Raw genomic sequence first — 12,297 nt, 5'->3', positions numbered from 1 at the left:
GCCTCGGAACCACTCCGCGACCTCCCGGAGTTGGCCCAGTGGCGCCAGGAAGGTGGCCCCACTCAAGAACAGTTCCGCCAAGAACAGAAGACGTGTCCCTCCCTCGAGGGGATCCGACAACAAGCTGCAGCCCAGAGCGCAGGGGATGCCTCGGGGGCTCACTGGGTCTACTGGGACAATGAGCTTCTCTACAGCGAGCAGAAGATTGCCGAGCTAGGGGCCAGCCGGGTGCTGGTGGTCCCCCTTCGCTTCCGAGACTTCCTCCTGAACCTGGCTCATGATGTCCCTCTCGCTGGGCACCTGGGACAGGACAAGACTTACAGCCGCCCGGTGACCCATTTCTACTGGCCCAAGATGAGGAACGACGTGATCAACCACTGCCGAGCCTGCCCCACCTGCCAGGCCAGCGGAAAGAGCTGCCGAAAACTGAAGGTCCCCCTGCAACCCTTTCCCATCGTCAAAACTCCCTTCGAACGGGTGGGGATTGATATTGTGGGGCCCCTGGAGCCCCGGACATCGCAAGGTCACCGGTTCATACTCGTCCTGGTGGACCATGCTACCCGCTATCCCGAAGCCATACCCCTCCGGACCGTGACAGCGCCCGTGGTGGGCCAAGCCCTGATAGGGATCTTCTCCCGGGTGGGCTTCCCCCGAGAAGTCGTCAGTGATCGGGGCACGAACTTCATCTCCCGATACATGAAATCCCTCTGGCAACAGTGCGAGGTCACTTACAAATTTACGACCCCCTACCACCCGCAAGGGAACGGACTCGTGGAATGCTTCAATCGCACCCTCAAGGGTAGGATCATGGGCCTGGAGGAGCCCCTACGACGCCAATGGGACGTGTTGCTGCCCTGCCTCCTATTTGCCTACCGGGAGGTCCCACAGAAGTCCCTGGGATTCAGCCCCTTCGAACTATTGTATGGGCACCCCGTCCGGGGTCCCCTAAGTCTGGTCAAAGAGGGATGGGAGGTGACCCCCCAGAATGCCCCTCCTGATGTGTACCGGTACCTCCTGACCCTCCGGAACCAAACTCGGCGATTCCGGGAGCTTGCCAAGGCCAACCTTAAAGCCAGCCAAGAAGACATGAAACGTTGGTACGATCAAAACGCCTCGTCCATCGAGTTCGAGCCGGGACAACAGATCTGGGTCATGTCCCCGGTCGAAGCTTGTGCCCTCCAGGACAAATGGACAGGATCCTTCAAGGTGGTGGAGCGCAAGGGCCCCGTCACCTACCTGGTAGACCTGGAGTCCCCCAGGAACCCCCTCCGGGTCCTCCATGCCAACAGACTCAAACCTCACTTTGTGCGCTCCGAACTTAGTCTCCTGATGGCTACCGACAGTGGGGCTGAAGAGGACTCCGAGCCCCTCCCGGACCTCCTGAAGACCCTCGAAAAGGATGGCTCCGTGGAAGGAGTCAACCTCTCTTCCGCCCTGACCCCAGCACAATGCCAAAGCTGCCAAGACTTGCTGCAGCAGTTTGCCGACCTGTTCTCCCTCACCCCTGTGGTCACTTCCTGGTGCCTCCATGATGTCGACCCCGGGGATAGCCCCCCTATCCGGCACAGGGCCTACCGAGTACCCGATCGAGTACGCGCCTGCATCCAGGCAGAAGTATCCAAGATGCTGGCTCTGGGAGTGATCGAGCCCTCCGACAGCCCCTGGGCCAGCCCGGTTGTGCTGGTCCCCAAGGCCGCCGCCCCTGGCGTAGCCCCCGAACTCAGATTTTGTGTGGACTACCGGACAGATGCTCACCCCATCCCCCGGGCTGATGAACTGATCGACTGCCTGCGAGCCGCCCGCTACCTACGCACCATTGACTTAACTGCGGGCTACTGGCAGATCGGCCTCACCCCGGGCCCCCAAGAGCGATCCGCCTTCTCCACTCCGGATGGCCACTATCACTTCAAGGTGATGCCCTTCGGGATGAAAAACGCCCCCGCCACGTTCCAGAGACTCGTGAACAAGGTGCTGGCGGGGCTCGAGGAGGTCAGCGCCGCCTATCTGGACGATATTGCCGTGTACAGCCTCCACTGGGCCGAACACCTGCAACACCTCAGGGAGGTCTTGGTCGCCCTCCCGCAGGCAGGACTAACAATCAAGGCCAGCAAATGCCAAATCGGCCAAGGGTCCGTGACCTACCTGGGGCACCAAGTGGGAAGTGGCCAGGTGGCCCCCCTTCAAACCAAGATCGCCGCCATCCGGGCCTGGGAACTCCCGGTCACACAGACAGAAGTCCGAGCCTTCCTGGGGCTCACCGGATACTACCGGCGCTTCGTGAAGGACTATGGCAGCATTGTGGGGCCCCTCACCGAACTAACATCAAAAAAGCACCCCCCGAAGGTACAATGGACCCCCGAGTGTCAGGCCGCCTTTGAGACCCTCAAGACAGCAATGTGCACCGCACCAGTGCTCCAAGCTCCCGACTACAGCCGGGAATTCGTGGTGCAGACCGATGCCTCCGATCACGGCATCGGAGCCGTTCTCTCCCAAATCAATGCAGAGGGAATTGACCAGCCGGTAGCCTTCATCAGCCGACGCCTGCTGGCCCGCGAACAGCGCTGGAGCACCATTGAGAGAGAAGCCTTCGATGTGGTATGGGCCCTCAAGAAGCTCCGACCCTACCTCTTCGGTACCCACTTCCGGGTACAAACGGACCACCGACCTCTGCAATGGCTGATGCAGATGCGAGGGGAGAATCCGAAACTGTCGCGTTGGTCCATCTCCCTGCAAGGGATGGACTTCACTGTGGAACATCGCCCAGGCAATGACCACGCCAACGCCGACAGCCTGTCCCACTTCTTCCGCCTCGGCGAGGAGAATACCCAAGGAGATGGGTGACTCTCCCTGCCTTCAGCTGGGGGGGACGCATGTTGGACCCGGCCTCGTGGCGTGGCCCGACCCCTCCCGCATGGCGGGTCCCGGACTACCGTCACCCCTGTTCCCCGGACAAGAGCCGCACCTTCCGCCCTCCGGGCCTCCCTAGCTATTCCCCGACGGAACTCAAACTCATGTCCGCAACCTTCTCGGCTGGCCCGGACCCCTTTTTCCCGGACCACCGTCCCCGGCCCAGCCATCATCTTGGACCCTCCACGACCAGGCCTCGGCGCCCCGGGTCGACCTCAGCCTCAGGCCCAGCCAAGCCCGACACCGAGGCACCACCATCCACCCAGGGGGTAAAGAGACCCGGACCCCCCGACCTCCAAGTGCGAGGGTCCGGACATCAAAGGGCACCAGACCTATAACTGGGGCAGCTCCAGAGCAGGAAGCCAGTTGTATCCTGGAGTCGAGAGACACCGAGACGAACTCATCCTTGAAGGCCTGCTGGCGCTGCCGCGGCTCATCCTCGTGAACCATCTTTGAAGGCCTGCTGGCACTGCCGCGGCTCATCCTCGTGAACCATCTCTGAAGGCCTGCTGGCGCTGCCGCGGGTCATCCTCGTGAACCATCTTCGAAGGCCTGCTGGCGCTGCCGCGGCTCATCCTCGTGAACCATCTTTGAAGGCCTGCTGGCGCTGCCGCGGCTCATCCTCGTGAACCATCTTCGAAGGCCTGCTGGCGCTGCCGCGGCTCATCCTCGTGAACCATCTTTGAAGGCCTGCTGGCGCTGCCGCGGCTCATCTCCGTGAACTATCTTTGAAGGCCTGCTGGCGCTGCTGCAGCTCATCCGTGTGAACCATCTTTGAAGGCCTGCTGGCGCTGCCGCGGCCCCTACCAGAGAACCCTCCAGCTAGAGGATCGAGAGCTGATCGTCCGATACACCTGTACCAGACCTGTACCGAGACTGTCCCGCTACCCCCTTCCCACAGAGACTAGAATTGCAGGGATCCCAGTATCCTGCTCCTGCTGTAACGTTCCGTTAATCTACCGAAGAATGCTGATAAGTGTTGAGAACCTATCTTTGTGTGGTGTCCATCTGTGGGGGGGTGGTTGCCCGTCCGTACGATCGGAGGAGAGGACCCTCGTCAGGAGGCCTCTCCCCCTTGCTCGGCCGACCCTCAGGTTTCCCGTCTAACAAATACAACAGTAAGAAGACTTTCCTTTGGATTTCTGCAGAAAGTCTGTGATTCTGATTACATTTGGAGTCCCATTGTTGTTTGGGTTGGAGATTACGTCATCGTTCAAGTCAATTCCACTTTGGTTTCTCCTAAATTAAACCAATTTGAACTCGGATACTCTATCGCTCAAGAGGGGTATTTCCCTGAGATGCCCTGATGAAGTTCTCCATGAGAACGAAACGCGTTGGCTGAAAATCTCTGCCTTTCTGTGAACCGTTTTTTACTATCAACAATAAAGAAATTTTGAAAATTCCCAGAGCAAATCCCTGGACATTACTTTTTCCTGCGCACACCATTCAAGGACTATTCTATGATATGGAAAACAGCGGCACCATAAGGCGGTTGGTGTCTGGGTCTGTAGCGCGGATTCGATTATGATAAAATAGGAAACCGGTATAGAGGTGCAGGCAGGTTAGTCCACAGTCTAGTGTGTAGGCCTCCATTCCTTCCACTTTTTGCGAATCCGGATGAAACGAAAAGAGAAAAGAGAATCTCTTTCCTTGTTGCGAAAGGTGGACCCTCTCTGTCACTCCCTTCCTAAACATGGTCTTGGCCTCCAATTTGAGCAGTTGTAGATGTTCGGGAGTGGAGGAGTGTGTTGGGTTTAATGGTGGGTTCTGAAGTAATTCTAGGGTGTGGCCGAATTGAACAAGATCTAGGACCCATTGGCCCAATGTTATCTCTTGTCAACGCTGGATGAACTGGGATATTCTTCCTCCTAGTCTGAACCGGTTGGAGCTAGGGGTAGCCAGAGAAGTCATTGGCGACGTCCAGTGTCCTTTCCCTGACGTTTCGCTCATCTAAGGCCCTGTCCGTTGTAGACTGCTTGAGGTAGTAGTCTCTGGGAACACTGCGGACAAACCTGGTGGGAGGTAGATGTGTAGGAGGGTTATTGGGGTTGCTGATGACCTCCTCTACATGATGGCATGCCTCTTCCTTCAGCCCAGGAAAGGGCATGATTTTGAACTGTAAAGTCCCCAGCGATTTAGCCGTCTCTGTGTCATTTTTTATTACCTGTACGACTTCGACATGCTTGCCGAACAAGGCCTCCCCATCAAAGTGAAGAGATCGCTTTGAGCCAGCCTTGCCTTCGGAGCACAGCAGAGCCTGCTAGTTGCCTAAATACAGTGGTGGCAATATCCATGGTACAGTCTATGATCTCTGCGGATGTGCGCGCCCCCTTCTGCAAGATCATTTTTGCTTCCACCTTCGCCTCTTCCGGAAGTTGATCTAGTTGTTGGCTTATGTCACCCATAGCTGTCTTTCATATCCTCCCAAAACAGGTAGAGAATCTGCCACCCTGTCAGCCCGACATTGATAAAAAAATGTTTCTTGATATTATCCAAGGCAGTGCTTAATTTGTAAAACCTGTAAGTGCGACCGTTCAGATTATTCCAGGTCCCCAAAGCTTCCACAGAACCAAAATATGGGAAATATTCTATTGAAAGTATCGAAGTAGAAAATAACTGAGCAGAGCTCAGAGGACACTTCCTAGAACGACCTCCAGTAGAAAATCTGAGGGCCTGGAGCGTCTCTCATGAGTGTCCTAGAGGTCAAAGCAGCCTGATTGGTTAAAGTATAAGTTTGGTCTATTTTCTTTAAATAGACTACTATAGGCTGCCTAGGGCCTTCCTGCTCTATCTTTAACATTGTATTACTATGATATGGTACCAGGGAATCCTATCTGGAGGACGGGAATGATTCAAGCATGTGAATCTAAGAAACTTGCAATACTGGAGAAACGTAGCACAAAGAGGCAGCAAGAAAATGATGAGATGGTTGGCCCAGTTTGATGCCTCTAAATTAGGCTGATTTAGTAGCGGTAATACCATTGCCTGTTTCCACGCCTTTGGGACTGTACCACGAGATAAAGAAGAGCTTATCAAGTCACTAAGGAAGGGTGAGAGTCGTACTAAGTAGATTTACCTTGTCCAGTGGCAGAAGATCCAGGGGAAAACCCGATTTGATGGCTTTAAGTAAGGCCATGAAGTGGTGGTCTCCGGAGGCGGGAAGAAGTTCATACTCTCTTTAGATTCAACTATCCCAGTCACTGTATTAGCAAGAATGGCAGAATTATCAAAGGTGGAGTGGACAGAAGCAACCTTATTGCAGAAAAATTCAGCCTGTTTGTTTCAACATTTTGAGAAAGAGACCGGCTCCAATAAGGACTTTACAATGTGAAAGACTTCTTTGGGGCATGGGTAGCAGCAGCTAATTCCGCTGACTAGTAGGTAGCAGGTGCAGACCTACAAGCCCCTTGAAATACCCTGGTACCCTCCAGGCATCAAGGACTCCATAGATGCAGGCACATGCCATCGCTGAGGGCTCACAGAGCACCCTCCGGGCGACTCCAGTGGCACATCTAAGGTGACCTAATGTGGAAAAGTCAAATCCTTAGGAAGACTCACAACGAGAAGCAACAGTTAAAGGATGACCGCTCAAGAGGCTGAAGCAGTGGTAAGAAGGGAACGTAAAGGCTTGAAATGACTAATGTGAAACACATGAAAGCGATAGGACATGGCCACAGATGAAATCAGAGATGAATTATACAGTTCATTCCCCGTTAACGTGCAGTAGAAGAAAAAGGCATTTGAGAAGAGGGAAACATTGGGTTGAGGAGTGGAAGTCATTAAGCACCATTGCAGCTTCATTTTCATCCATGCTGCCTCTCTCTTTGGTCAAGTTTCCAATCTTTGTCATTCTAATGCCTTCTTCCTTTTCAGCCTCTGCTGTTCTTGCGTTGGGTCAAAGGCTGAGGATTGAGTTTAAGAAAGTGTGTTGCTACCTAGATATCGAAAGCGAATTAGCAAAGGGAGATGCTCTCACGTAGAGAAGTAGAGAAGGAAGGGAAACATTAAGAATCAGTGGCTTAGAAATGAGTCTAGACCAAGATCAGAAATAACTGGAAGAAGAAAGAATATAAAATGAAAAATAAGGAGCCCAAGACAGACCCTTGAGGAAAACTGCAATGACGATGAGAAGGGGCAGAAAAAGAGCCTTCCATAGAACCAACAAAGAACAAGACGATGAGAAGAAGCAGAAAAGGAGCCTTCCATAGAACCGACAAAGAACAAGACGATGAGAAGGGGCAGAAAAAGAGCCTTCCATAGAACCGACAAAGAACAAGACAATAAGAAGGGGCAGAAAAAGAGCCTTCCATAGAACCGACAAAGAACGAGACGATGAGAAAGGGCAGAAAAAGAGCCTTCCATAGAACCGACAAAGAACAAGACAATAAGAAGGGGCAGAAAAAGAGCCTTCCATAGAACCGACAAAGAACGAGACGATGAGAAGGGGCAGAAAAAGAGCCTTCCATAGACCCGACAAAGAACGAGACGATGAGAAGGGGCAGAAAAAGAGCCTTCCATAGAACCGACAAAGAACAAGACGATGAGAAGGGGCAGAAAAAGAGCCTTCCATAGAACCGACAAAGAACGAGACGATGAGAAGGAGCAGAAAAAGAGCCTTCCATAGAACCGACAAAGAACGAGACGATGAGAAGGGGCAGAAAAAGAGCCTTCCATAGAACCGACAAAGAACAAGACAATAAGAAGGGGCAGAAAAAGAGCCTTCCATAGAACCGACAAAGAACAAGACGATGAGAAGGGGCAGAAAAAGAGCCTTCCATAGAACCGACAAAGAACAAGACAATAAGAAGGGGCAGAAAAAGAGCCTTCCATAGAACCGACAAAGAACGAGACGATGAGAAGGGGCAGAAAAAGAGCCTTCCATAGACCCGACAAAGAACGAGACGATGACAAGGGGCAGAAAAAGAGCCTTCCATAGAACCGACAAAGAACGAGACGATGAGAAGGGGCAGAAAAAGAGCCTTCCATAGAACCGACAAAGAACGAGACGATGAGAAGGGGCAGAAAAAGAGCCTTCCATAGAACCGACAAAGAACGAGACGATGAGAAGGGGCAGAAAAAGAGCCTTCCATAGAACCGACAAAGAACAAGACGATGAGAAGGGGCAGAAAAAGAGCCTTCCATAGACCAGACAAAGAACGAGACGATGAGAATGGGCAGAAAAAGAGCCTTCCATAGAAGCGACAATGAACAAGACGAAGAGAAGGGGCAGAAAAAGAGCCTTCCATAGAACTGACAAAGAACGAGACGATGAGAAGGGGCAGAAAAAGACCCTTCCATAGAACCGACAAAGAACAAGACGATGAGAAGGGGCAGAAAAAGAGCCTTCCATAGACCCGACAAAGAACGAGACGATGAGAAGGGGCAGAAAAAGAGCCTTCCATAGAACCGACAAAGAACAAGACGATGAGAAGGGGCAGAAAAAGAGCCTTCCATAGACCAGACAAAGAACGAGACGATGAGAAGGGGCAGAAAAAGAGCCTTCCATAGAACCGACAAAGAACAAGATGATGAGAAGGGGCAGAAAAAGAGCCTTCCATAGACCCGACAAAGAACGAGACGATGAGAAGGGGCAGAAAAAGAGCCTTCCATAGACCCAACAAAGAACGAGACGATGAGAAGGGGAAGAAAAAGAGCCTTCTATAGAACCGACAAAGAACAAGACGATGAGAAGGGGCAGAAAAAGAGCCTTCCATAGAACTGACAAAGAACGAGACGATGAGAAGGGGCAGAAAAAGAGCCTTCCATAGAACCGACAAAGAACAAGACGATGAGAAGGGGCAGAAAAAGAGCCTTCCATAGACCAGACAAAGAACGAGACGATGAGAAGGGGCAGAAAAAGAGCCTTCCATAGAACCGACAAAGAACAAGATGATGAGAAGGGGCAGAAAAAGAGCCTTCCACAGAACCGACAAAGAACGAGACGATGAGAAAGGGCAGAAAAAGAGCCTTCCATAGACCCGACAAAGAACGACCGAGCAGGCAGAGATAAGAGGAAGTCCAGCGAAGAACAGAGCCCGAGGAGAAAGGTCTCTTTGATGATGTTCGAGTGTAAGGACAGCAGTTGTAACGGGTACAAAGTAAACGTCAGCTAATTTTGTATACATATGTAATGTGCATTCGTACCACAGTATTGAGAGCTTTACTATCAACTGAATTATTGCCCTTCGCTCTTGGGGCGAGTCCAGAATGGATTGTTTGTAACTGAAAAACAGCATTAAAATATTCTTAAAAAGAGAACAGTACCCATAACAGCTATAACAAGCATTGGCATAGCCAATAGGTCTCGCTTTTGGGACCTTTTAAGTATTTAGGTATGCAGCACAATATCCTTAGTGCAACAACACCAACTGTTGCAAGGATAAACACTTATAAGGTCCCAAAAACGAGACCTATTGGCTATTCCAATGCTTGTTATCCCTAGGGATGAAAATCACGGGATTTGCAAACTGGCAAAAAAAGGGCTGTCTGATGATAAGTAATATGTCCAACAAAGATCAGATAAATTCTTTCTTGACTGTAAAAATGCCTTCCATCTTCCTGAAACAGACAGGAGGCAGTATAGTCAAATAAAGCACAGGGCCATGAACGCACAGATCCGAACTGCAGCCGCGAGGCCAATGACCACAAGGAGAAGCTGCGAGCCGCATATTACATATTTCCACATTCTGTCAAAAGTTTTTGAAAGGCCACCTGGTAAATGGTCATATCAAACACAGTGAGAAGCAGAGTGAATTTACTCAGGAATGTGAAACAGCCTGGCACCATCGACACAAAGGCTTTATAAACATCCAACACCGGGAGGCAGAGTCCAACATCACTGGGAGGGAGGATCTGCCCCCCGGTAGATTCAAACTGGGGCTTTGGAGATGTGCTGGTAGTGCGAAAAAGAAAGAGGCACAAACTTGTCCTTTGGTGATATACTGCAACATATTGACGCGATCATGGGTGCAGATGTACCTTGCCGTCCTTAAGTCGTGCTACTGAAAGGCGCTAGACATTAGTGGTAATCATGCAAACGACCCTCCGCTATGGCCTTTTTGCGCAGTCAAACACTTACTGAAGAAAAAAGAAACACAGTACTGGAAGAAAAGAGAAACTTCTACCCAGATGGTCTAGATGCAGAGTTTGTGACAGACTGTAAGGCTGGATAAATGAACATATTGCCTCATGAAAATTGAAAACAAGCATTGGCTGCACGGCTGTGAAAGTAACACGGCTGTGAAAGCGAAAGTGATGGCAGGGATGCAGTCTGTGATGGGGGAGGGGTAGAGCGAGGCTCTTGGGAGATCAAGGCTTAAAGAGCCATGAAAGCCACAAGGCGGCTGCACACGTGCACACGCTCGTGAAAGCAAGCTTGAGGCCAGGAAAAGATTGTGGCAGTACTTTGAAAGCCACTAACTAAATGTCTAGCAGAGCAGTGCATGCGCTGGCTCAGCAAGACCTAAAAAGGGAGTAAGCCACAATGTCAAAAGCAGCGGTGCGATCAAGAAACTGGGTAACAAGCGAATGGTTGTTGTGACCAAATGTAACCTAAAACTCAATACTCATTCCAGTTTCCGTTGCATATGGAGGGAGAAAGCAAGACCGTCCCAGAGAAAAAAGGATTATTTGTGTGCAAGAAAGAAACTTGGTAAAAACAGGGCACTCCATAACAAGTCAGCAATTAAAAAACATAATCAGGATGCAAAGTGGGTTTCTTCAGCAAGGGAAGTACAGGGACAGACTTAAAGGTGGAAGGAAAAGTACCAGAGGCGACGGAAAGATGAAACAGAGTGGTGACATATTACAAAAGATGGCAGACGTAGAGCTGTAAGTAGAGTTCACGGCTGGTGAAGGACGCAGATCAGAGGGGTAGGTCGTGGCAAGAGGAGATTAAAGGGAGAGGTGGCATAAGACAAAAGATGGCAGAAGTAGAGTTGTAAGTAGAGTTCACTGCTGGCGAAGGACGCGGATCAGAGCGGGAGGCCCTGGCCAGAGGAGATTAAAGGGAGAGGTGACATAGGACAAAAGATGGCAGAAGTAGAGTTGTAAGTGGAGTTCACCGCTGGTGAAGAACGCAGATCGGAGCGGGAGGCCCAGCCTTCGCCTCCTGCAGGAGAGTTAGTTCTTCCACCTGAGAAACAGGTTGAAAGGTTTCGAGATGAAGTAACAGAGGGTAAGGAATGCAGAAGAAGAGGGAATGGAAGCACAGATATCAGAAAATGTCAAAATTGGGGCGCAACACACATTACAGAGTAGGGAGCGTTGAGGTGACGGAATGTTGAGGAGATGGAGGGTTGTGAACATCAAGCTCAGCCCACCTGCTCTCAGTAGGTCTTTACAGTTACATTTAATTTCACACATTTCCAGTTTCAGGCACACACAGATTAAGTGATCTGCTCAGATTTAGGGGTGGGTGGAATTTGCATAGTCGCGCTATGCAAAACTCTGCAAAATGGTAAAAAATCTCAGCGAGCACCAAAAGTTCCGCGAACACGCGGAATTGCTTGTTCCGCCCGTTCGCAATGCTTTTTTTCTGTTCGTGAACGCTGTTTGCGTGCTCGGCGAGTAATATTTTGCGAACACGCATTTTGAAAGCGCAAACAAGCAAAACATATGGCGAAGCCACAGGTCGCAGAATTTTTGGCAACTCCGCGTTTACCCAAATTCCGCAAGCGGAACGGAATTTACCGCCCAGGCCTACTCACAATCACACGCTTTTCAATCACATGAGGAGTCGGGACTAGAAGCGATGATTCCTAGGTTGGCTACTAGACCACATTCCTTCCCAGAGGCAGGAAACTATGCAATGGAGGGGTCATGTCCAAGGACACAGGTCACTATTTCATTATTACAATGACAACAGTTACTTTAACAGTTTAATCAGTGAGTGAATTAAAGAGATAACTCTACTTACATCTGCAAAGAGCCCAAACTTGCCGACGAAGGGGAGCGCCCCCGGCACGATGGTGTTCAGGAAGTCGAGCAGGGGGTCGTTGTACCCCCACAGGATCTCGCCGACGGTCCTGTTCATGAAGGCGGCCTCGTTGAAGCTGCTGAAAGCCCCACTGATGATCCACCGAACGGGAAGCGGGAGGTGCTCCAGCATGATGGAGGCGGCCTGTGGAGACAAGACTGGTGTGAGGAGAGCAGGGACCCCACGGGCACAAAACAAGGATTCAGAAGAAGATAAAGGTTGTCCCCTCCTGAGAGAAGGCTTGATTGGAGCTGTGTATCTCATACCACCCTGAACATCTATAAGACATGCAAGACAACAAGGCACGGGTTGACAAACAGTCACTGGTTTGAGATTCTACAGAGCGAAGGCTATTGGGCCTCTGAAATGCCGGACATCGATCTTGATTTCAACAAACTCTAAAAATAAGCCTA

At 51.0% G+C, this 12,297-nt stretch overlaps 1 protein-coding gene across 2 annotated transcripts in view; it reads right to left on the bottom strand.

Annotated features, from left to right (window-relative positions):
* Nucleotides 1-12,297, bottom strand: part of SCARB1 (scavenger receptor class B member 1) — a 549,841-nt gene that overhangs the window by 278,217 nt on the left and 259,327 nt on the right. For both annotated transcript variants that reach the window (XM_086942688.1, XM_086942687.1), the window contains exon 4: nt 11,825-12,028. In XM_086942688.1, the coding sequence (XP_086798814.1) occupies nt 11,825-12,028 (204 nt within the window). The remainder of the gene's footprint in view (nt 1-11,824; nt 12,029-12,297) is intronic.

This window comes from Lissotriton vulgaris, chromosome 11 (genome assembly GCF_964263255.1).
Source record: "Lissotriton vulgaris chromosome 11, aLisVul1.2, whole genome shotgun sequence".
Lineage (NCBI taxonomy): Eukaryota > Metazoa > Chordata > Amphibia > Caudata > Salamandridae > Lissotriton > Lissotriton vulgaris.
Note: the sequence above shows the minus strand (reverse complement) of the source record. Positions and strands in the feature narration are given on the sequence as shown.